This window comes from Ceratotherium simum, chromosome 6 (genome assembly GCF_057802395.1).
Source record: "Ceratotherium simum simum isolate JZ-2026a chromosome 6, ASM5780239v1, whole genome shotgun sequence".
NCBI classification, from domain to species: Eukaryota; Metazoa; Chordata; class Mammalia; order Perissodactyla; family Rhinocerotidae; genus Ceratotherium; species Ceratotherium simum.
The window spans coordinates 77,435,973-77,459,788 of NC_141905.1; the positions used below are offsets into that span (position 1 = coordinate 77,435,973).

A 23,816-nucleotide genomic window follows, 5' to 3' on the forward strand; every position below is an offset into this window, starting at 1 on the left:
GAAAAATAAATAAATAAATAAAATTATTAAAAACAAAAAAATCAGGGGTGATGGAACTATTCTATATTTTGGTTGTGTTGGTGGTTACACAAGTGTAACATTTATCTAAATTCATAGAACTAAACACCAAAAAGAGTGAATTTTATTTTACTATATGTAAATTTAAAAGGTAGATGACAAAAAGAAAAAAAATGCTCATTAACTCTTTAAAAAACCATTGTCTCATTGTTAGGGCAAAAGATTGGTAATAATAAACATGTTTATCAGTGGACGACTAGTTAAATGAGTTATGGTCCAGCCATTCAATGGAATGAATATCCTGTGTCATTAATGAGAACGAGCTCAACTCCCCCACACCTTCCCCAAAACACACAGAGGTTAGATTCATCCTCGATAGGAGGGACTCCCAGTTGGATCCTAGAACACGTGAGGATTGTGGAGCTTGAGATGTAAGCACTAATGGAAATGTTCTATGACTCAATAACCACTTCAAGAGCACATGGGAACTGTTTGTGTTGTATACCAACTGGCCTAGCACACTCATGGCCTCATTTTAGACCACAAAACGTGGAACCCAAGGCTTACTTTTGCCATTTGGGGGCTGGCTGCAGCTCTCCAGAGTCCATGCTAGATGGCATCCTCTCTCTATGGAGGAGACTATGACAGCTTTGTGGAATGAGTGCTCCAACCTGCCTGTTGCCGCACAAGCTCATTTCTATGGCACGGTAACCCATGCCTTTGCTTCTACAGGAGGGAATTAAGCTGCCCCAAATCAATTGGGCAAATTACATACTATATTTTATTTTATGTAATGATCAAAAAAACAATCTGTGCAAAGCATTACATTTTTTAAACTCCGAGTATTTGTTAGATTCCATTTAGCATATACCTAGCTAGCTGTGACTTGAAGGAGGAAGCAAGTATGCCCTCCTTTTATTGAATCAATCAAATAGTCACATACCTGCAATGGCCTACCTTAGGACAGTAAACGCTTCATATCAAGATCGCAAAGGTAGTTAGCCCCTGAGTCTCTGGAGCAGAGAAAGCTTATGTTACTGCAGCATTAAGGTGGAGACTGCTGGAGCCCATCTCGCCTATGAGTCACCTGGGTTTAAGGGCTCCTCACCTTGCATTCAATTCATCTCAGCTCCTCCTCCTTAAGAAGCAATTCTACCTTTGTTGTCAAGACTGTATCCGCATTTCCATTGCAGGCCACCAGGCTCAAACAAATGAGCCTGGCTTTGGTCGTGTCATCACCTGATAGATGCTAGTCATAAAAAGACTACAAGTAATGGTTTGGATTCTTTCCTTATCCATATTAACAGAAAATCATTGGCTTTTAAGTAGATTACTAGGGAAGAGGCCATTTTTCCTCCTCCTACTTTGAAAGTGCAGAATTAATTTTTATACTTTTGCTGGGTAATTTCCTTACCAATCTGAACATTTTTCCTCCATCTAAATCCATCTGATTGCTCAGCACTGAACCAAACAAAAAATGCCCAGCTTTTCGTATGCCATTTTCGGGGTAAATATCTTGTGTTTCACTCAGTCTGAAAAGTGAATTGAAATTAGTCTGCTTAGTGTCCTCTAAAATTGTGTGATTGGTTTAACTACTGGGCTGATTGCAGGAGAGAACTGGATTTGAGGACGGAGATATAGTCAGAGAACTGGAAATTCCAGGGCCTGAGAGATTGCCCATGGCTTTCTGTGATGTTGACCTCTGATACCAGGAGGCCAGTCTCCCCTACTTTTCCCTTTTAATCTCTGATCTGGCAGGGATGTAGGGATTTTGATAGTTAACTAGTATAGAAAAACTAGCACCCCAGAGGCCTCGGTGGGGCTAAGAAATGCCGTATTTGCTCCGTCAGCAAATATTGCCAAATTCTCACTATGTGTAAGGCACTTACTAAGTTCTATAGAGAAGGGAATCGAAAGATGAAAAAGACACATTTCAGGCCTTGAGTAGGGAAGGCAGACACTTACCTAAACAACTAGCCTCACCACTTACAGTTGACCTTGAACAACAGACCCAATTCTTTGAGGCTCAGTTTCTTCTATGTATATACAATGGAGGCAAGTAAGTCTACTGTGGGGACTCTCCTAACTGAACACGGCACCAGGAAGGAGGCCTTCCCTTCTCACTAAAGAAGACCATGAGAAACGGCTGCAGTGCCAAAAGCACGGAGACCATGTGTGGCTCCATCACCAGACATGTGCATTTCAGCAGGAATCTCTTTCCTGAACTCGCAGTTAAGAACCCAACAGATGACCCTGTAAAGTCTTGTTACTAAGCTGGGTGTTGAGATGTCTACAGGTCATAACCATCTGGCAACACCAAGGTGAAGCCACCCAACAGATTTATTAAGATCAGCTGGTTCGTCTTGAAACCAAAGGCTGCTAAGGCTCCATGTGTTGCTTGCAGGTCAGTTTTTTCCAAAGTGTGATATTTCTACTACTACTCACATTTCACAAACATTATTGGTTAGGATGAATAAAAGTTTTTTAAAGTGACTTGACTTTAAAGGAAAATATTAAGTAAATAGAAGAACAATAGGTGGTCTGCAGCATGGCAACATTTTTAATGTCAAATTTCCTAAGCACTGGATCCATCAATGAAGGGACTTAGAGCGGAGGGAATTGTAACTGGAAACCTCATGCCTCCAACCCCACTTTCAGCTCTCATTTCTTGTCTCTTGGAATCTTCCTAGGCGCCTGAAATCACCTCTTCCTCTGTTTCTGAAGTCCTTTGTGTATCCGTCCACGATGGCCCTCATTCCATTTTATCCCGGTGGTTTCCCTCCCAGTTTGCTTTCCTTCCTAGTGGCGACCTCTCCTGGGAAAGCACCTTTGTATTTCCTACCGTGCTCGGCACATGAAGGTAAACTTCGAAGAAGGCGAGAATAAATGGGAGAATGAAAGCTCTGTCTCCAGCTGTTTCCTGATGATTAGAAAGCTGTGAGGCAAGGAAAGGGATGAAAATTCCACCCCCAGCACTATTCAGAAAGCCCGTTAACTATTCAGGCAGAAGCAACCCATATTTTAGGACAAAGATAGGTTTGTGACTTTCCAGAATAGTCGATTACTACTCACAAGAACTCTGACAGAGCAGCTTTATCCATGAGATACAGGTGCCAACAGAAGAAAGAGAAGATTCCCTGCTTCTTTTGCATTTCCAGCCCAGCTGATCCTGAGTGGATTTGGAAGTCAGTATTTGTCTTTGGCATATTCCCATCCCTCTCAGACTCATCCACTCCTCCATTTGGATTTCCATTCTCGCTCTCAGCCACAAAGATTCCCTACTTACCTACGATATTTAATAGACTACCCTTCCTTGAATCAAACCCATTTTTCAAGAGGACTGCAAGTTGTTAACGCAGTTAATTGAAAGGAATGAAACCATAATGGTGGAATTATTACTGGAATGGAAAACCTGCTTGAGTCTTAATCATTTAGCCAACTGCCTGCTTTGCTTTCTTACAATACAATTTAAGTTCACTTTGGCAGCCAAACAGAATAATTGCAACCAAGTTCTGCTGGCCAGCCGGAGCTAGCCAGAAATTAAGTGCATCGAGTCTGAGTCAGACTGCTAGGTTCAAATCCCAGGTCTTCTATTTATTAGTTGTGTGACCTTAGGCAAGTTATAAAACCCCTCCTAACCTGGTGACTTTATCTATAAAACAGGGCTATGTTCTCTACCTCATTCAGATATTGTGTTCAGTGAAATAATCCATGTAAATCACTTAGCACAGATCTGGCCCAGAGCTGGTGTCCAGTAAATCTAGCAATCATCATTCCATTCTTGCATTGGAATGTCCTATTTCCTTATAGAGGCACAGATACCTGAAGCCCAACCATTTATTTTGTAGGCAGGACGTATTACCGTGTAGCACAGAGAGAAGTGGATAGGCTTTCACTTACTGAAGGACCATGCAGAATCCACTCATTCTCTTTGGGTCTGTTTCACATCTGTAAAATGAGGGGGGACAGGCAGAGATTTTTTAGGGTTGCAAACTCAAATGTCTATAGAGGCCAGATAGGTAAAATCACTGGTGATGTGGGCTGGGTATAAGACAATAGAGAGCAGTAGGGATTATGATTAACTGTAGAGCTTTGCTACTCAAAGTTGCTCCACTGACAAGCAGGATTGACAGAACCTTTGAGTTCGTTAGAAACAGCAGAATCTCAGGACCCATTTCAGGTCTGGTGAAACAGAACCTGCATTTTAATGAGATTCCTAGGTGATCTGTACACATATGAAAGTTTGAGAAGGCTGCTATGGAGCACAAGCCATCTAAAGGCATTCAAAAAAATTTTTTTAATGTCGGCCAAATAAACAAACTTTGGGCTGCATCAGGCCTTAGGCTGCCAGCAAATGGCAAATGACCAGTGTAGTTGGTGAACTCTGAGATGGTGCCAGCTCCAGGATTCTCTCTCTCTGAAAGAGACCCTTTCCTTAGAAGTAAGGGCTCTGGGCATGGTGGATATGTAGCCAAGACCAAGCCTGGGTTGCTTAGAACAATAATTCCAGAAATGGAAGATGCCTAAGAAGTCATCTGCTCAGCTCCCTGCCTTCTGACAGGTACTGTTATTGCCCCCACATTGCAGACAAGATAAGTGAGGCCTAGGGAAACCCACTGACCCAAATCCAGACACTAGGAAGTGGTGGTGGTGGGAATACTCCATCAGGAAATACGACAATCCTGTGCTGTTAGAATCAGCGACCGGGGCTGGCCCTTTGGCTTAGCGGTTAAGTGCGCGCGCTCTGCTGCTGGTGGCCCGGGGTTCGGATCCCGGGCGCGCACCGACGCACCGCTTCTCCGGCCATGCTGAGGCCGTGTCCCATATACAGCAACTGGAGGGATGTGCAGCTATGACATACAACTACCTACTGGGGCTTTGGGGGAAAAAATAAATAAATAAAATTAAAAAAAAAAAAAAAAGAATCAGCGACCATTCTGGTTTCCAAGCCCTGGAAAGTCTATTAATTTCTTTATATCCTCCAATGCTTAATAATTGTTCTCCGTTTCTCTTGGCACCTCCCTGCCACTTCCTGGCAGCCCTGGGGACAGAAAGTTTCCTCCTTTTGGACAGAAAAGGCCCAGAGCCGGCTTCTGAAAGGATATCCGGCCCGCAGGATGCAGAGGAGGCAAAGGCCTCATTGTTCCCTGGGGCCAGCCCCCCCCCCACCCCCGACCCCGGCCAGGGGGACACTCCTCGCAGACTCTGGGTGACCGAGGGCCCATTTCCCAGGAGTAGGGCCTTTAGAGGAAGCAAGGAAGCGAGGCTGAGTGTAGGTCTGGAGTCTGATGTTCTGAGCATACCGTGGAAAGGCGCTAAGAGCCCCAAGATAAATAAGCCGGGAATTTGAAAACGCCTTTCCAACACCGTCTCGGCGCTGTTACTCATTAACGCTCCCCACAGCCGACTCGGGCGATTCCGTCGGCGTTTTTATTACTCTCAATGAGTTTAATTGTAACGAGGATCTTTGATTTGCGGGTCCCGCGTGCTGGAAGACAGTTTATTTGCAGAACGAGCCGCTTCCCACGCCCCGATCCCCCGAGTCCCGGCGAGGTGGGCACAGGCGGTCCCGGGCGCCGGGGGACGCCGTCCTCGTGGACCCGCTGCCGCGCCCCCACCCCGCGGCCGCCGGGGGGCGCTCGGGCTGCGCGGCCACCGACGAGGCCGCCAGCGCCGGGTCACCGTCGACTCGCAGACCCCTTCGCGCCCTTGGAGGAAACAAAGTACACCTTTGTCGGCGACCGAGCACGTGTGCGGGAGAGGGCGCACAGGGGCCGGCCGCCGCGTGCGGGGCTCGCCTCGCCGCCCCTGGGCTGCAGCCCTCGCGTGGGCCCGGAGGAAGCGGGGTGCGGCGCGTGGCCTGGCCGGGCTGACCTCCTTCCCACCCCGAGCACCCCGCACCGGCTCCCGCCGGGCCGCGGCGCTTCGCTCACCGCCGCCGTGGCCTGTGGACTTCGCTTTCCCCGCACTCGGCAGGGCGCGAAGCCGGCGAGCCGGAGCCCGGGGCGTGGGCGTGCAAGTCTGGGTCCCGGGACTGGGGGCTCCGGCTCGGCCGGGCCGCTTTTGATTCGCCCCCCGCCCCTCGTCGGCCGGGGCTGCGCCCGCCTTCTCTCTGCGCGCGGGTCCGGGGGCCGGTCTCGGACTCCGGCAGCTGCGCGCCAGTCCGGCCCCTGCGCGGCGCGCGGGGAGAACTACAAGTCCCAGCAGGCCCCGCGCCGCGAGCGCCGAGGCAGGAGGCGCGGCCTGGCCTGGCGCCTGCGCAGGGCGGCCGCCCGAGCCTGCTAGTACCACACCCCCGGGAGGGACGGAGGGGAGGCAGAAGCATCTGAGACATTAAAGCATCCGAGGGAGCCGGAGGGGAGGAGAATGGAGTGACAGAGAAACGCGGAGGGTGGGGGGTGGGGGGGAGACTGTTGAGGGAGGGGGGAGGGGGGACACAGAGGGAGGAAGAAGCGGCGGCGGCGGCTCCTCTTTGCATAGGGGGAAAACTCCGAGGGATAAGAGCAGGAATAATGCGGTAGGCAAGGCGGGCTGCTCGCTCCCGGCTCCGGCAGCAGCGGCGGCAGCCGAGTAGCGGCAGCAGCAGCGGCAGCACCCCCAGGCGCTGACAGCCCCACCGGCCGGCTTCCTCGCTGACCGCCGACTGTCAATGGAGCTGGAAAACATCGTGGCCAACACGGTCTTGCTGAAAGCCAGGGAAGGTAAGAGGCAGGGCTGGTGCGTGCCTGGCGCATTCGCCGCGGGCCGGGGTGCGGGTGTCGAGCGGCGTGTGGGCTGGGGCTGTGCGTGTGCAGGATGCCTGCAGTGAGTTGGTCGCGAGCAGGACACCTCGGAGAGCTGCTCTGCAAACGCTTCAGGGTTCCTGCCTGCCCTTGGGCTCAGAGAATCTGGACTTGGGTAGAGAAGGAGAAACGTCGAGGTTGCAGAGATTAGGATGCTAAACTATCCCCTAGTTTCCAGCTCTAACCTTACCGACCGTGCCATCTCGGCAGCTGTTGAAAGGTCAGTTGGAAAAGCATTCATTCAGGAAGAGATGGGCACACATGCAAATAAAATAGCTTTTCGAGTCGGCCCGGGATGGTTCTGTGAGTGTGAATTGGTGTGTGTGTGTGGGGGGGGGGTGGGGGAGTGGAATTAGCAGAAGCCAAGTCTTTGCTTGCGCAGGCTGAGTTGATATAGGCTATTGCTGGAAACCATCCGCTAGGAATGTTTCTTTGGGAAATCCCGTTGTGTGGAAGGAAGCCTTTTAAAGGCAAAGTAAGATGTTGAGGAATTAGCCTGTTCATAGAATAACGAGAGGATGGCTGTACAAATCACTTAGAAAATAATTCAGGATTTCAGAGGTGGGTATTTTCCCTTTGAGGAGGGGCAGGGGGGATGTAACTGAATTGTTTAATTTTGGCTCAGTTAAGAAAAGAAAGGTAAGTGTGCTAGTGCTTAGATACGTTTTGGGTGCAAATCATTAGATTTCCTGCATTTAGCTGGCAGGAAATATCGTCTAAGTGGAGAGGGTAAGATCCTAAGTCAGAACTATAAACACACATGTTTTGACTCTTCCTTGAGATGAAAGAAAGAAAAAAAAAAAAGTGGCCCAGAAACTTAGATGCTTTCTAAAATAATTGTGTGCGTGTCGACATACCTATTTAGGAACACCTGGAATTTATGTAACATCTCTTTTGCCAAGATTTGAGCTCTGTCGTGCAGACTTTTTATAAGAAAGGGGAAGTGGTTTTTCCCTCTCATGGGAGGAGGCTTCATTTGACACCCAAGGTAGAAGGCAGCCTGAGTAAGGTCTTGACTTCAGAAGGATACTCGGGGAGCAGCCCACGAAAATGCTTACCTGGTTCTTCATATTTTCATTCACCCACTTTGATGAATGAAGGAGGAATTTCTGGCCAGCAATAAAACGATTCATGTTTATCCAGCCGGTTCCATCACCCTGTGGCTCTGTACACGCTGTGCGGTGAGTGATGCACAGCCCAGCAACTCAGCCCAGCGTTCACGTCGTAATTTCGTCGTCACTTGTCGCCCTAAAGCAGCCGCCTGGAAGGTTTGCTTTGAAAACCCCAGCAGAGTTTAAAACATGCAAGTCCGTCCCCCCCATCGCTCAGCTGTGGTGTGAACAGATTTGTAGGAGAGGCTGTTACTTGGCGACTTCAGGTTCTAAGGCCTGAGTTTTTTTCTTTTTTTCGGAACCTGACATGTTAGCGAACTGGATCACGGTGGGCTCTCGCCTGGACTGGGCGGTGTGTCCTGGAGGGGAAGAAGCGGAGAAAACAGCCCCCGCTCGCAGGCTTTGCAGCCGCCACCTAGTGGTGGGACGTGGTTGTACATCGCAGGGCTCGGGGGCTGGGAAAGTTTTTCACCCTCCCTCCATTCTGAAATTATTTCTTGGGAAATCACTGGATACGATGGTGCTGGAGGCTTTGCAAGTTGCACTGGTTTCTCCTGATGCCCGAGGAATTCTGCTTCCTAGATTTGCTGCTCTACATGTTCGTTTGCCTGGGGGCATGCTTTTTCTTCCCGCAGCTTTTGGTTGCTTCTTTTAAAATGTTTTGCTCGGCGTGGGCAAAGTGTTATCAATTTTCTCCCCCAAACTGGTCTCCCCAGTTTTTTTCACCGAAATGGATTCACCGCCTGATATTTTTGTTTGTCAGGTTAACAAATTGGTTTTTTTCAGAACCGTAGGGGAGAGAGCAGCTGGCTGGAGGCTTGTATGGAATGAACGAATTACAGTGATTAAAAGTGCTCAAGAATGTGCCTTTCACTTCCTTTTCCTTTTAAAGTCTTTTCAATTTCTCTCTGAGAGCTTGGTAGTCATCTCATGGTGAGAAAATACCTCTTGACGATGCCTTTGAAATGGAGAGGGCCTTGCATGTAAGGAAATGGAGAGACTGACACATGAATGAGAAAAATTAATCACTTACATGGAAACTTCATTTTTAAATTTGATTTCTTCCCCTCTTTCTTATGTCTAAAGAGAATCCACAATTTTATGTGCTTCCACTTCCTTCTTGCTGGGGCTTTATTAAAGATTTGAGCCCAGATATTCTGATTAGTGTGGAAGCTTTTAGAAATAAAAGGAATTTACTTTTCTCTTCTCAGTTCTCATATACTTGAAGTCATTCTTTTAAATTAAGTAATTCTTAATTCAAATAAGCGTATTACCCAAATATTCAGAAATGAAAGTTCCAGTTAGTGAAATGTCTAACATAAAATTTATAGTATCTTTAAAAAATCTGAGTTGTTTAGAATGTTTAAAAACACTTCTTAATTGAAGATTCTTGTGAATGGTTACAGATGAGAAATATGACTGGTGAATGTGAAATTTAATTTAGTTCACTTAACAAAATACATTGTAAACCATTTGAAATGTAGCTTTCAAGTAAAAGTCACATTTGTCCCAAACAATAGACAAACAGGCGTTAAAGAAAGACAAACACACTTTTCAGATGCTGTAAAGGAATTTGTAGTTGTCCATGCTGGTGGGTAATTTGGGGGCCTATCTTTTGTTATTGTTTTATATTCTTAAAGGCAGATGGCTTCTAAATTTACTGTAAATTCAAATTCTTACCATAATAAAACAGGTGTAAAGTGGAAAACATGAACATAGCAATAAAATAGAAAATCTGTAAGTGGATTAGGGTAAAAATGAGTCATTGTTAGTAATTAGAAAACATAGTAAGCAAATCGCACCATTGTGACAGTTGTTTCGAAATAAGAAAAGATGGAGATCTAGGTTCAAAATTTTAAACCACCCAAATGTATTTTGTGGGCTGTTTATTTGTCCTGGTCTTATGAGAAAACATCAACTTGATCACTCTTAGGCACTTTAGATTATTCTCCTAAAAACTGGTTGAGGAAAAAGAGAAAGAAGTTGAGACTGAATTCATGCCAATTTATGGAAATGAGCTAAGTGATTAAGCATTTAATGAAAAGAGACCCAGACTAACTCCATCCATCCATCTATTTACATTTCAGAATCTCAGAAAATTGGCAAGCAAGCTAGTGTTGAAATAATAGTAGTGAGAAAGAGTGTTTGCAGAGTGCCTTTTGTGTGTTTCTTTTTGGCTTTATTGTTGCAGGAAAGTCTTTGTGTTTTTCTCATGTTCTAGGTCAGTTGCTTCACTCTTGAGTGAAAAGTGGCAAGAGAAATTTTGCAAGGGCCCATCTTTCCTTTCTTCACAGGCCAGAGGTAGCCATGTCTGATCAATAAAGATGACGGAGTATTGATCACATTTTCCCGAGCATGATCCTAGCAGGCACCGAGTACAGGAACTGAGAAGTCAGAAATGTAATGACTTTGCTGTTGGTCTCAATCCCCAAAACCAGAATATGCAAGAATCTTTTTCTTAGATAACTCGGTGACTTGTTGGCCTGGATCTGCCTGATGATCAAGATTAGAGACCTGGGAAAAAGTGAAGCTCGGGCTAGCAGAGGCTGGGGAGGGCAGGAGGCGGCAGGGAACCCACATCCAGCCGGTGAGAGGCAGGCTCTGCCTGGACAGACTCAGCATTTCACAGCAGGGCTGAAACCCGTGCACCCCTTCCTTTTTGCCTCGCACCCCTAGTTCGTGATGACGAAACTGAAACATCAGTGTCTTTCATTATTAGAACATTGGAGTGTCTCTGAAGCTCACAGGCCTCTTTCTACTGTTGGCAGGCAGACTTATTCCTCCCTGTGCTTCTCCCCTCAATCTTACCAAACAGAAAGGCAACAGCTTTCTTCCTGGCACAGGCGGCTCAGTGTGTGTAAAAGCCGTCTGGCCTAGTAAGTGCCATGCCGTTAAATGAAGCTGCCTTTTATTTTTTCTAAGTTTCTTTTCAGTCCTGACAACTTGGGGATCGAGAAACCAAAAGCAGTGTTTTCAGAAGGCCTTGCTCTCTTACAGAAAGATTTCAAGTGATGATTTTAATTAATCCAGCTGCCTGTTTTTAAAACCATCAGATAAATACCCATAAGACTCTCATCTTTCAGTAGCTTAGCTGCTTCTTGTCAGATTCTGAACTCCAAAAACCTGGATTCTTCCAGTGCCCAAACTAAACCTTGTTTAGATTATGTCTTCAGAAGCTGTAACTCTTGTAGTGGCTTGCTAAATAATACCCTTTGGGTCTGGGCTGAAGACTTCAATAATGTCCAAGTGAATTTCAGGAAAGAACCCAATATATGACTACCAAGGACTATTCAACCCATACCTGGGAATTTCCAGTGTTCTCAGGAAACCATCTAGGACTACGGGCAATATTTAAAGTCAATATTTGTTGCCAATGTATTTGTGGCTCAAGGTGAAGCATTATAATTTCTTGACATTTTTGAAATAAAAAAATCTTATGGTTACAAAAAGATATCACTGAATTAGATCATGCAACTCAGAGGTGAAACTTGAGAAAACAATAGGGAGTGACTGCAAAGAGGTGACACATCGAAAAGGAAATCAGGAATTTCTTCAATCTTACTATCCCCAGCCCCCACACCTCACATGAAAATAGAATAGTGCAGACAAAGCGTTTTAAAATGTGATTTTAAATGATTAAAATGGATTATGTGGGCTTAAAAGGAGCAATTTCTGATTTAAAACACATCCTGTTATATTTCAGTGAAAAATTTTATTTAAAAATATTGAGAAGATTTTAATCAATAAATCAAGCTTCTTAAAATTTTTTCTTTTTGAGGTTAAGGCAATATTGTTCCATTTAGTACCATCCAAACACTGGAGGAAGCACTCCATTTTGTATAAATCATGCTGCCTTTTAAAGAGAAAGTGGTTACTTCCTGACTAGACCCTGCCCCCGCATCTCCTGCAATTTCTCATTTTGAGAAAACCATTCTCTCTCTCTCTCTGTCTTTTTTTTTTTTGGTGATGAAGATTGGCCCTGAACTAACATCTGTTGCCAATGTTCCTCTTTTTGCTGAGGAAGATTTGCCCTGGGCTAACATCCATGCCCATCTTCCTCCATTTTGTATGTGGGACGCTGCCACAGCATGGCTTGATGAGGTGTGCATAAGTCCGTGCCCGGGATCTGAACCTGTGAACCTCGGGGCTGCCGAAGTATGAACTTAACCACTATGCCACTGGGCTGGCTCCCTGAGAAAACCATTCTTTTTTTTTTTGGAGGAAGATCAGCCCTGAGCTAACATCTGATGCCAATCCTCTTTTTTTTGCTGAGGAAGACTGGCCCTGGGCTAGCATCCATGCCCATCTTCCTCTACTTTATATGGGATGCTGCCACAGCATGGCTTGACAAGCGGTGCCTCCGTGCACACCCGGGATCCGAACCTGCGAACCCCAGGCCGCTGAAGCAGAGCACATGCACTTAACTACTACACCACCGGGCCGGCCCTGAGAAAACCATTCTTAAATTGTCTTCTTACAAGGGTGAACTCATTCATTCATTCATTCATTCATTCAACATTTGATAGTTGAAGGACTGTGCAGGAGGTGACACTCTAGATGTTGGAGAGATGCAGCTAGAGGTGGGTGAGGAAGGGAATTGGGCGTCATTGGCATCTTCTTAGGTTTTTAAACTGGTAAATCAGATATGAGGAAAATCAGATTTTTTCTCCCAAAGAGCTGAAGCCGACTGTGGTATGACCTGCCTAGCTGGGTACACGGTATTGACTTTGCTGTACCTAGAATTGGACAGTAGCCGGAGGGACCAAAATATGATTTAAGGATAATTCAGAGGTCGTACTTGAGGGATAGGCCCGAATCTGGAAGACAACTGCTTATCTTCTAAGACATTTATTTTGATGAAGGCCATTTCCTACAAATGGAAACCACTAAAAACAATGGCAAGAGGACCCTTTGGTTGAGGAATGACGAGATCCAGGAGGAAAACTGGTGTGCAGTGGTGCCTTCCAGGTGGAACTTGGGTGGTCTTGCTAAGGCAGCAGCCTGAGCGGAGTTGATGGGCTGCAGTTCTGGAGCAAAGATGGTGCAGGCCCCCTTCCTTTCTGGCTTTCTGTTCGTATTGGTTTGAGCACATCTTCTGATGTACCCTGTCACCTGGAATGACCTGAAAGGGTTAAAGGTGTCTAGTCCGCTAAAGGTCTGCTGTTCAACATGGTAGCTACTAGCTGCATGTGGCTACTTACATTTCAATTAATTAAAATGAAAAATTCAGTTCCTTAAGCTTGCTAATCATATTTCCAGTGCTCAGCAGTCACATGTGGCTAGCGCCCACCTTGTCGGATTGTGCAGATATGGAACATTCCAGCATTGCTGGAAGTTCATTTGGACAGAGCTGCTCTAGAGTTCTACACATTGAATTGAATAAGAGTGTGATAACCACACAACTTCTGACGTGAAAATTGGGGGAAGGTAAAGGAGAGGGAGAGAGAGCAGGGAGAGAGGGGAAGAGACAGAGGAAGGGGTGGGGGAACTGGGCCTGGGGGGTTGGGGATTAGGACTGAGTTACTTCAGAGAAAAATTCAGTTCAGGGACAATCATAGATATTGGTGGTGGTGGCGAGCCACCCATATTTCCCTTTTTCTCATATCTTGTTGGGAAATTTGCTTAGATTGAGCAACTGACTTTCCTAATTCAAATTATGTGCATATTATTATTATTATTATTTTTTTTTTTGTGAGGAAGATCAGCCCTGAGCTAACATCCATGCTAATCCTCCTCTTTTTTTGCTGAGGAAGACCGGCTCTGAGCTAACATCCACTGCCAATCCTCCTCCTTTTTATCCCCAAAGCCCCAGTAGATAGTTGTATGTCATAGTTGCACATTCTACTAGTTGCTGTATGTGGGATGCGGCCTCAGCATGCTGGAGAAGCGGTGCGTCGGGGTGCGCCCGGGATCCAAACCTGGGCCGCCAGCAGCGGAGCGCGCGCACTTAACCGCTAAGCCACGGGGCTGGCCCTATGTGCATATTATTGATGCACACAGAGCCCCATGTTCCTTCTTGAAACTCCTGATGTGAGGATATTTTAAAACAATCATTTTATTAAGAAAAAAGATAAATTGTATGTACAGTAAATCCACAGAAGGAAGGAAAAAACCTCTCTTTCTACGGACTTCAAAAAGGTGCTCTAAAGTGAGAGTGGAAATAGATAAAACAATTTTGAGGGTTTCCATTTCTTCTGAATAGGACAGATTAAAATAAGATCATGAAGATGCTGGCCCGGTGGCACAAGCGGTTAAGTGCGTGCGCTATGCTGAGGTGGCCTGGGGTTCGCCGGTTCGGATCCCGGGCGCGCACCGACGCACCACTTGTCAAGCCATGCTGTGGGGGCGTCCCATATAAAGTGGAGGAAGATGGGCATGGATGTTAGCCCAGGGCCAGTCTTCCTCAGCAAAAAAAAAAAGAGGAGGATTGGCAGATGTTAGCACAGGACTGATCTCACAAAAAAAATAAGATCATGAAGAAAGGTGTCAACAACACACTGTTCTCGTACAGCATGGTGACTATAGTTAATAATACTGTATTGTGTACTTGAAATTTGCTGAGAGTAGATCTTAAGCATTCTTATCATAATAAAAGAAAAAAGGTAACTATGTGAGGTGATGGATGTGTTAATTACCCTGATTGTGGTAATCATTTCACAATGGATACATGTCTCGAGTCATCATGCTGTACGCTTTAAATATATACAATTTTATTTGTCCATTATGCCTCAATAAATCTGGGGGCGGGGGGTGCAGGGAACCAGGGTCTGCCTGTCCAGCCTTCCCTGTTGACTTTTCCTGATGAATTTTTATATCATGTTCAAAGTTCCAAAAAAGAACCCCATGGAGAGTTTGCGTGTAGTCGTATTAAAATTATACCATTCTTTAAAAACAAAAAACTAAAAAAAAAATTATTCTTGTCCCCACTTTAAAATGATTTCTCCTGAAAGAACAGATTAGTGGTTACCAGAGGAAAAGGGAGTTGGGGAGGGCGAAAGGGGTGAAGGGGCACATGTGGACGGTGATGGATGAAAACTAGACTATTGGTGGTGAACATGAGGCCGTCTACACAGACACTGAAACAGAAGAATGTACACCTGAAGTTCACACAGTGTTAAAAGCCAATATGACCTCAATTAAAAAAAAAAAAGATTTCTCCTTAAAAGCCGTTTCCTGTGAGATTTGAAACATTGTAATGATAACCCGTTAGTGCACACTTAGCAAGCAACATCAGCGTTTGAAACAATAAAACAGTTAGTTGCTATTCTCTGGTGTCTGAAGCAGGGAACTCTACATAAAGTTGTGCCAAAGAGTCAACTGGTAACATCCTCCTGACAGAAGTCGGTAATAAATTAGGCTAACTTCGATAGGGCCTGCCTTGTCTCTAGGAATTTGTAATCCCGGCAGTATCAATATTGTTTTAAAAGGCGACGATGAGATGAACCTCAAAGGACAACTTCTGGGGCCCGTGCAGAAAGTGGAAGAAATTGAGATCAACAGATGAGAACATTCCTGTGTCGTGAGGTGGCAGAGGCCCGCAGGGTGGCCAGTACTTGGCAGCCCCACGCCTTCCCAGTGAGTCTACTGACCTGTTCTCCACTTTCCAGAAAGGAGGTTACCGCTAGTTTATAGATGGGGAAACCAAGACGAAAGAAAGGGAGTCACTAGTTCAAGGTCACTTGAACTGTGATCTTTTCTGGAACATCCCTCCAAAGTCCTTTAATATTCCAAAATAAAACTTTCCTCTCCCCTATAATAATGGAAGCCAAAAAAACGAACCCATTTCTCAGGGTGGTATGGTTTCTAAATATAAATGTTCGTGAGGTTGCAACTGTGGAAGAGAAGGGGGGTCTCTGTCAGATTTCCTGGGGAAAGGGGCAAAGTGGGGATATAATTGCCCTCCCAGACCCTGATTTCAGCTGAGTGCCAATTTGAGAGCAGTTGGATAAAGTAATTTCTACTAGGTTGTGAATGACTACTGATCAGTGAATCCTCACAGTAGGCGTTTCCATTTTAAAAGCAGAACTGCTTATCGACTGAAATGAATCTGCCTGTGGAGAGAGGATATACGCATACTATACATACATGCCTGCACGTGTGCGCACATACACGGCTGGGATCCGTTCTGGAGCCCAGTACCTGTATTCTCCTCCCTGCGCCTCTGCCCACCCCCCGCCATATTGACACATCAAAAGAGCAAGGTCAGCCTCTTGGCATTTTTATTCCTCCTGGCAGGGCTTGGAGAGAATCTGGAGTAGCCAAAAAATTGCCCCGGAGGGACAGGGCGTTAAACCAGATGGGTGGTGCTGGGGACATGTCTTTGGCAGCAGCACGACTCCCTTTTCTAGGCAGAGCCAAGACACGGGCTTGGGGCAGGCCAGTTCCTGCTGGCGTTGGCTTACCACGTGCAGGTCGCATCTGCCCGTGCCCCCCTTCCCTGGGGGCTTGCTACCCCTTCAGAGATCCTTGCCCTCAAGCACCTCTGCGTGATGGTGGCACCTTAGGTGTATGTTCCTGCCTCTGCAGTTTTCTTAATAAAAAAGGTGGAGGTCAGGATGGGAGAGGTGGGGGAAACCCACCAGAGTGATTCCTCTGCCAGGGGGTGGGGCCTCCCTCTCTCCCTCCCAAAGAGAATGTGTGAAGTGGTCTTTTCCCCAGAAAGGCCCTCTCAGGTTTCACCCCTTTCCATTTTTCAGTGGTAACCTTGCGGATGCTTGCCTTTAGACCTCATATCAACTCGTGCATGTGCATGTGTGTGTGTTGCATTAGTTTAGCAATTTTACTTTTCAAGAATCTTTGCTAGCTGAGAGACTCTCTTCCTTGGGGGTCGCTGTCAAACTTGAGATGCTGGAGAGGAGGCAGCACGAAGTCACGGCCTGGTAATGAGGGGATGGGAAGTGAAGCCTTTGATCTGCTCCTGCATAGAAGGTGAAGCTTGGAACTTAACCGCTTCAGGGAGGGAAGGGGAGCGGATGATAGAATTACCCAACACAGGATAGAGAGAACCCAGCCAGTGTAATTGATCTGCATATCTGATAAAAGGTCTTGTGAAACCTCGTTTGAAAATGGAATTCCATCTTGGCTCGGGTCTTAGCACCACTTGTAAAATGGAAACAGGCTGGAGGAAGGTCAGCAAATAGCCCAGGAAAAATGGCTTTATAATGGTTGATGCAGAAATGTGCTCTGCTTCATCTGAATGTTGTCTGTTAATGCACTCAGGAAGAGCCTGTCGGGGTGTTCGGGGTGTTCGGATAACATCCCATGGGAAGGAACTCCAAGCTCTAGGAAAAATAGAGGGAGGGGGCGGGGACAAAGAATTGGGCTGCGGACTTGAATGGCAAAAGATGTCTCAAGATCCGACTTTTCTCAAGCCAAGTGCTGTTGTGGTTGATGCCACTAGGCCTAAGTCACAGATGAGGGAGGGTGACTGTCAGATGAGTGTGTGCCTGGAGCATGGTAGGTGTTCAACAGACGATTCCAGAAACTGTGACTGATGCTATGTCTAAGTTACGTGGAGTGGGGGGTGGGGGGCAGAGAAAGTAAGATCCTCAAGAAACGGCCTTGATGTCAGAGTAGACAGCAAATTAGGAAATGATTCAACGTGGTTAAGAAAGATTAACTAAGGGTAAAGGGCAAATTGGAAAATGTTTTCCAAATGTTTGTCTTAACTGTGAAAAATATCTGGCAAACTCCCCCACCCCCATCCCCAATTTGGAAGTGGTTTGTTTTACTTGTTTTGGAAGGAATAAATATTTGCATTAGACCAAACATTTGGGGCAAACAGTTCCCCCCAATTCTGAGGCTCTGTGTGGGTTGGAGGAGATGTTTCGTGCCGGTAACATGCATACCTTTTTTGGCTAAATCGAAGGTCACTTAGGACACAATCTTCACATGCTTTTCACATTACTGCTAGAACGAGGCTGAGCAAATGGAAAGAAAATAGGAGGCCGAACAATGATCCTTCCAGCCCTAGGAATGGCTGATGACCTGGCATTTGAAGGATGTAATCGTTATAGAAAAATTGCCTTTCTGCTCATGGGCAAAGAGGCTGGATCCAATTAAGAGAAGGAAAACGTATGTTAACTCGGAGAAAAAATTTCTAAACAGTCAATTCTGTAATCCTCTCTGAAGAGGAAGAGGCCAACATGATGGGGCTTTATGGATGATGCCAAACGCTGTGATATATAATAATTAGTAACCACTGGTTAGTTTGCCACACACTCATTCTCCAAACCACTAACCATTGCTTGGGATGGAATGCACCGGGCCTAGATATTTGCCCCAGATGTCTTCCCATCAGTAGTATCCAATTAGAGGGATTTTTAAAATTGAAGCTTAATTCTCTATACCATAGAGCAGAACATAAATTAAAGAAGGACCGACCTGATTTCTTCGATGGCTCAGTGGGTTACCAGGTGAGGGTTAGTCTTCCGGGACACGTCAAGTACACTTCTCAATTTACGTTCTGGTAATTATTGGGTGGCAAATTGTTTTGTGTCATGGTGCCTGGTATTCTTGCCAGTCTTTTTGGCAGCTTAAGACATTTCAGGAATGACTGTGAGAGGGTCAAGGATTTGAGAGGCCTATTCAGAGTCAAGTTTTTCCTGGGCAAGCATTTAGAAGCAAACCTGTGTCTGCTTATAATTTCATTCACCCAGGGTGGGTCTTTCGCTCTACGTATCTGCCTTAAATATGAGAGCTTGGGGGTTCCATGGAAGCAAAATTCTGATGGGAATAGCTCTGGATTGGCTTCTGCATCTTCCTAGTGTCATAAATCCAGTATTTAGTCAGTACTTACTGTGTGCTTGGCACCATGCGAGGCTCTGAAGGGAGGATAGGGTGAGTGATGGCGTCTCCCGTTGTTTTTCTAAAAGAATCATTTAAAAATTACCAAGTCCTTTGTGTCCATTGTTTTATTTGATCTTTACAATCCTGTGAGGTATATTTTATTTTCCCCCATTCTTTTTTTTTTTTTTTTTTTTTTTTTTTTTTTTTAAAGATTTCATTTATTTTATTTTTTGCCCCCAAAGCCCCAGTAGATAGTTGTATGTCACTGCTGCACACCCTTCTAGTTGCTGTATGTGGGACTTGGCCCCAGGATGGACAGAGAAGTGGTGCCTCGATGCGCACCCGGGATCCGAACCCGGGCCGCCAGCATCGCAGCGCGCGCACTTAACCACCAAGCCACAGGGCCGGCCCTTCCCCCATTCTTATAGATGAAGAATCGGAGGCTCAGAGAGGCACCTTGCTAGTTCCAGAGCCTGGACCCAGCGCCGAGCCCAGTCTCTGCGTCCCATATTCCTTCTGTTCCGTCACAGCTGCTGCCCTCGATAATCTTAGCAGCTATTGGGAACGTCAGGACTAACATGAGACATTGAAAAAGAATCAAGTGTGCAGCTGTGACTCACAATTAAATAGGAGTCATTCTATCTAATTTTTAAGGTTTTTGAAAATCTGCACAGGCAATACTTGCTTGCTAAAGAAAATTCAAACAACAATGCAAAACATCAAGTAGAAAGGCAAAATCTCTCTCCTCCCATGTGCCCCCGCTGCCAGTTCCATCCCTCAGAGATAATTACCGTCAGCCTTTAGGGGGACGTTTTTCCAGTCCTCTCTCTATATGCGTGCGCGAACACACAGATATGTTTTACACAAATAAGATCCTAGTGTACACACTGTTCTGCAGCTGTTTTCATTCAACAATATGTTGTAGAGACTTCCCATATCTGTGTTTATAGTTTCCCATGGAATGGATGGGTGTTAGGAAAAATTGTGAAAGACTTTGGAAACGGAGTGTCGTTTCAATGGAATGCTGGGTGTTTTCTCGCAGACCCTGAGGGGCTATCCGGTTCTAAAGGAGTCTGTGTCCTTGATTGTCTTGAGATAGTTTAATGACATATTTAACCACGCCCCTATAGTGGGCCATTTAGGTTTTCCAATTTTTAAATATATTGTAAACAGTGTAAGAATGTCCTACCCATTGTGTAACATCTTTTTACACTTATTTAAAGACTTAGTTTTTTTTTTCTATGGTATCTGCCGAATAGCATTACCCCCCTCTTCTCTTTCCCCCGCCCTGCCCCTCGGCTTGGGAAGAAGAGTAATAATAATTCCTGAAATGGAGTTAAGTGACCCTGGGGATGTACAAAGTACATTTTCTTATGAGAAAGGAGCACGATACACATGAGGACATGTGATGTGACATTCCTGAAACTTTTGGGATTTAATACCCCCCACCTCTGAGTGTTCAGTCATCTCTTTTATGGTATTAAAATCTTGGATTAGGGAAGTCAAGTTCAGTCAGAGATTTTACTTGGCAATGACTTTGTCATTGCCCCTGGGTTTTGCCTGTGTAAATCTGGCAGGGAACACAGGCTCAGATAATAAGCCCACTGCTTTGTAAAGGGGACCCCATATTTCTCTCCTTTGATCATCACCACAACCCAGACTTGGCAGCTCTTATTATTATTTCAATTTGAGAAAGAAAGAAATCAAGCTCAGAGAGGTGAAGTGATTTTCTGAGGTCACACAGCAAGGACCCACTCCTCCCCCTTCCTCCCCCTGGTGCTCACTCATTACATCTTGTCCCGTCTCTAGGGACTTTCATGTTTGGTTGTGCATTGCACAACTCTAGGGAGGCATCGTTCACCTCATAGAGGTAGTAGATGTGTAAATGTACCTTGGGGAAGGGGCCCCCTTTACTATTTCTCTCAAAGGTGCTGCACATGCTGGTGTTGGTTCCACATAATGTCTTTCACTCCTGTCTTTTATCTGGTATACTCTACTCTGTGGAATTACGTGGTTCTTCCATTGGCAACTCCTTTGACTGAAGGTTTGCATGTGATTTACAATGCGAGTTCTATGAGTCCCACCTTGAGAATCGAAAGTGCAAATAAAAGCAGTACAAGACAAAACAAGTCCCTGGCCTTGCCTCTCCACTCTCCCTCCCTCCGAGAGAAGCTGGGCACGAGGGTGTAGTCCAAAGTCTAGGGTCTTCAATATGTTCTTAACTGTTGGAGGAGAGAGTGGCATTTTCTTCCTGGAAGCATTTGTAGATGTGTTGGCTTGAAATCCGGTGGCTCACGGCTGCCTGGAAGCAGCAGAGTGACAGGAAGGAGAAAGGCTGCCCCTTCACTGGATGATGAGTCTGAACATGGCCGTGGGCTCACTGTCATCTCAGAGTGACAGGAAGGAGAAAGGCTGCCCCTTCATTGCATGATGAGTCTGAACATGGCCGTGGGCTCACTGTCATCTCAGAGTGCAGGAAGGAGCTCCACCACACCAAAGCCGGCTCCTTTCTTCCCCAGATGAGGGGTCCAAGGACCAAAGGGAGCCCACATGGGGGGCAGAGTGCAGTGCCAGGGCAGAAGCAGTCTCCAGAGTAGAACCCGTCCCCAGAGTAGAACCCGTCCCCAGGCCGGGAGTTTCCTCTGCAGGGGTTCGGCAGTTTCAATAGTGCTGATTCCTGTGCTGCATTAGTTCCCTAGGGCTGCAAAGTACCACAAAATGGGAAGCTTAGAACCACAGAAATTTATTGTCTTACAGTTCTGGAGGCTAGAAGACCAAAATCAAGTTGTGGGCAGGCCACGCTCCCTCTGAAGGTGCTAGGGAGGGATGTGTTCCTGGCCCCTCTCCAGCTTCTGGTGGCCTCAGGCCTTCCTGGGCTTGTAGATGGCTGTCTTCTCCCTGTGTCACTTCACATGGTCTTCCCTCTGTCTCTGTGTCTAACTTTTCCCTTTTTATAAGGACACCAGTCATACTGGATTAGGGCCCACCCTAATGACCTCATTTTAACTTAATCACCCCTGTAAAGACCCTATTTCCAAATAAGGTCACATTCTGAGGTACCAGGGGTTAGGGCTTCAACATAATCTTTTTGAGGGGGACACAATTCAACCCATAACACAAAGCCTTGCCCGTGATATTCCGATTCAAAAGCTCACAGGCAGCACCTGGGAATCTGTATTTTAAAAACTCCCCAGGATCAACCAGGCCTGGGACCACTGCTCTAAAGACTTTCTGCCTCTCTTCTGAGATGACCTTGGAGACTCTACTCCAACCTGGCTCTCCAAATAGGACTGTCTGCAGCTTCCCTGGCAGTTGGTTTCTGCCTTTGGTTCAAATCTTTCCAGTGCTGAATGCACATCCTCTCTCAAGCAGCCCATCCCAGTTTGAACTGCTGGATTAAAAATAAAATTATAAGATAGGCTTCTCGCTTTACCCACTAAATTGCAGACTCCCTGAGGGCTGGGACTAGCGTTTTTTCTTTCCTTGTATCTCCCTGGCCTCACCAAATGCTAATGGTAAACCCAAGTCTGCAGGTCAAGCCCAGGTCTGCCTGGTTTGGTACTAACCCATTAGGACCTGGTTCTGCTCTTTGGAGGCATCCAGAATGAATGCACCACCCTTTGCTGAGGGGGGAGTGTCTAATATTAGAAGACAACTGATGCCCACTGTAGAATTGAAACCAGAACCCCGGCCTGTAGATTCCCAGGTTGGTGCTTTCATTGCACATCACGTTCAAGTAGCTGAGACATTCAGCCTAGAGTCGGAATCTGTTGGCAGATGGGAATGTGGTGTTGCTGACATCTGGCAAAGCTCAAGGACACAGCCATTTAATAACTCCCCAGGGGTGGGGTCAAGACACCCACTTTTTTCTTTTCAAAGTAATATGGTATCTTCTCTTGCTGTTAAGCGCGCCAAGCCAAGATGTTTCAATTTCCACTGAAAGCTCTATTAATGCCTCCAGTGAAAAGGTTGAAGGGGAAGGGAGAATGTGCCACCAACATGCTCTGTGAGCTTAGGCACATTGCTTGACCTCTCTAAGCCAAACTTTCCTCAGTTGTATAATTGTGCACCTTGGCCCAAGTGATTTCTGGAGCTCTTTTCACCCTTCAGATCTTGAGAATTTGCTGGTGCATTTTCCACTGATGGTAATTCATCTGTGGGTACTTCATAATAAGGTTCGATGTTAATTTGAAGAGCAGGCATTATACACTAAAGTGAAAATTACCCCAAGGAAAGAATTAGAGCTGGGAGGGGTTACATGTGTAATAGAAACAAACAGGCAAAAAAACCCCGACGCTGCTAATTTAACTAATGCCTGCAATCTAAGAAAGGCAAATGCACGATTCTAGGATTTTTTTTAGTGGATTATAGAAAGGAAAATTAAATCAAAAGTCAAAAATAAACAGTTTGATTGTTCTGCGCTGTATTATCTTAATAAACAGTCTTCCTGGAAAGTTTAAAAATACACAGTGTTCTGTCTGGCCAAAGAAAACAATAAGTAAATATTGTTGAGAAAATGTAAGAATTTTCCATCTAGGGATGAGTGATGGAAACATTGTCGTGTGGACTTGGAGACATCCCTCAAGGAGTTAGAGATTGAACAGCGTTACTGACTTTTCAAGGCTTGAGGCTGGGGACACTGTTTCACCTAGAGGGAAAGAGGTCAGAGAAGGGAACCGGCACTGCCAGTCATTCTCGTGGGCTCCTGGCAAGTCCTGACTCACTGCATTTGCCTGCAACGTTTGGTCGAGACGTCTGCCTTATCTTGACTGGTGACACAGATTTCACAGTCTAGGGTGACACTGAGAGGATTGATGGTCCTCTTCTGCTTACGTTTTCTATAGCTGGAAGTGGCAAAAGGTGGAGACTGGCGATTGGGTTCTGACCTTCCTTTGTTGCTAATTTGTCTGAGGTCACAGGTCTAGTAACTTAGCCTCTCTGTATCTTTATGATCACATTGGGATAATGCCCTAATGATTATAGAGATCAAATAAAGAATATAAATAAAATAGAAAGTCCAGATACAGGCCCAAGTATATGTAAAAATTTAGTATATAATAAAGGCAGCATTTCAAATTAGTGGGAAAAGAATGGCTTACTCAGGAGATGGTGTTAA

General features: G+C 45.8%; 1 protein-coding gene and 1 long non-coding RNA gene across 3 annotated transcripts in view; one reads left to right on the forward strand and one right to left on the reverse strand.

Annotated features, from left to right (window-relative positions):
- Window positions 1-757: 757 nt before the first annotated feature.
- Window positions 758-6,139, reverse strand: LOC147916908 (uncharacterized). Its single transcript, XR_015552520.1, has 3 exons — window positions 5,952-6,139; window positions 3,091-4,894; window positions 758-2,938 (listed from the first exon to the last, which is right to left on the reverse strand). It is a non-coding gene; the product is annotated as an uncharacterized LOC147916908 (long non-coding RNA).
- Window positions 6,140-6,457: 318 nt separating this feature from the next.
- Window positions 6,458-23,816, forward strand: part of GRK5 (G protein-coupled receptor kinase 5) — a 225,300-nt gene continuing 207,941 nt past the window's right edge. For both annotated transcript variants that reach the window (XM_004428127.3, XM_087432694.1), the window contains exon 1: window positions 6,458-6,719. In XM_004428127.3, the coding sequence (XP_004428184.1) occupies window positions 6,668-6,719 (52 nt within the window). In that variant the 5' untranslated portion in view covers window positions 6,458-6,667. The remainder of the gene's footprint in view (window positions 6,720-23,816) is intronic.